Raw genomic sequence first — 1,190 nt, 5'->3', positions numbered from 1 at the left:
CACATGTATAGAACTGCTTCGAGAACTGCATTGTTCTGCTTTACAAGTCTAGGACATTATATAATAAGCTTCTTCGTTAGTCGATTCGCTCAGATATAGCTGTAGCTGCTTAGCAATTTCAAGTGCTTTTTCTAAAGGGACCTGAACATGCTCTTCTGATATTTTTGTTTTTAATAATGCTTTTTGCAAGACACTTTGGTTCTTAATTTGTGACAGATCACAATAAGCATCATTTTGTTTTTGCTGTGTAAAATTTTCATCATCGTTGTTGTCAAACAATTCCACAACTGTTGGATTTCTATCCTGAAATCAACAAAAATCAATAATGCATTGCAGAGAGCAATGCAAAATGTATGCAATTCATGCGTAATATAAATTGATAAATGTTCATTTAATTAATATCTTTTACTCGCTTAGTTTTTAAGAACGGTTAGTTCTTCTTGTATTTATGCATAGATAACATGATTATAAATAATTTAAAAAAAGAATTTTTTCATTAAAATTTTTAATTGTTGGTAAATAACAAAGATTTCTTTATAATTTCCCTTCACAATCTTTTCATTAAAAACTTATTTCAGTTGATTGAAAGATATTTTTAACTCTTTAAAAAGAGTAATTATATTAGGTATTCTATCTACTATAAAATTACAACGTAATGATTATTTCATTCACAAACTACATTATTATTCATTTTTATTGATGCATTTTACTGAAAAATCATTACTTATATTTTTTGAAATTTTAAAATAAATTCAAAATCTTTTCTAGGGTTTTCAAATAAGATAATTTTTAGGTCAAAACAAACTTGAAAGTAAATAACAAATCAAAATGATGAATAACATAAAAGCATCTAAAAAAAGCATTCCTATTTTAAAAAATAATAAATTTTACCAGATCAGACAGTGCAGCAGTTGCTAGAAATAAAATGGCAAACCATGCCATAGATGAATGCATTATCTAACTGTATTGGATTCAATGTTGCGTTTTTTAACTCAGCATTCCTTTAAATACTGTTTCTTTGTTAATTTCAAATTTACGCAATGTTGTATTTTTTGGAATTAATACAGGCAAATAAACATGCAAACTGATTAATATTGTCCCACAGCTAAAAAAAAGGGACCTATTCATCCCCGTAAAAGTTACTTTAATTGCATAATTGATCAATAATATGGATATGCTCGTGAATATGC

At 26.9% G+C, this 1,190-nt stretch overlaps 1 protein-coding gene across 1 annotated transcript; it reads right to left on the bottom strand.

Annotated features, from left to right (window-relative positions):
* Positions 1-48: 48 nt before the first annotated feature.
* Positions 49-954, bottom strand: Tsp_14332 (putative beta-phosphoglucomutase). Its single transcript, XM_003366110.1, has 2 exons — positions 892-954; positions 49-303 (listed from the first exon to the last, which is right to left on the bottom strand). Exons 1-2 carry the CDS (start codon positions 952-954, stop codon positions 49-51), a joined length of 318 nt encoding a protein of 105 aa, XP_003366158.1.
* Between the last annotated feature and the right edge of the window lie 236 nt (positions 955-1,190).

This window comes from Trichinella spiralis (genome assembly GCF_000181795.1).
Source record: "Trichinella spiralis strain ISS 195 chromosome Unknown Scfld6538, whole genome shotgun sequence".
Taxonomy (NCBI): Eukaryota; Metazoa; Nematoda; class Enoplea; order Trichinellida; family Trichinellidae; genus Trichinella; species Trichinella spiralis.
Note: the sequence above shows the minus strand (reverse complement) of the source record. Positions and strands in the feature narration are given on the sequence as shown.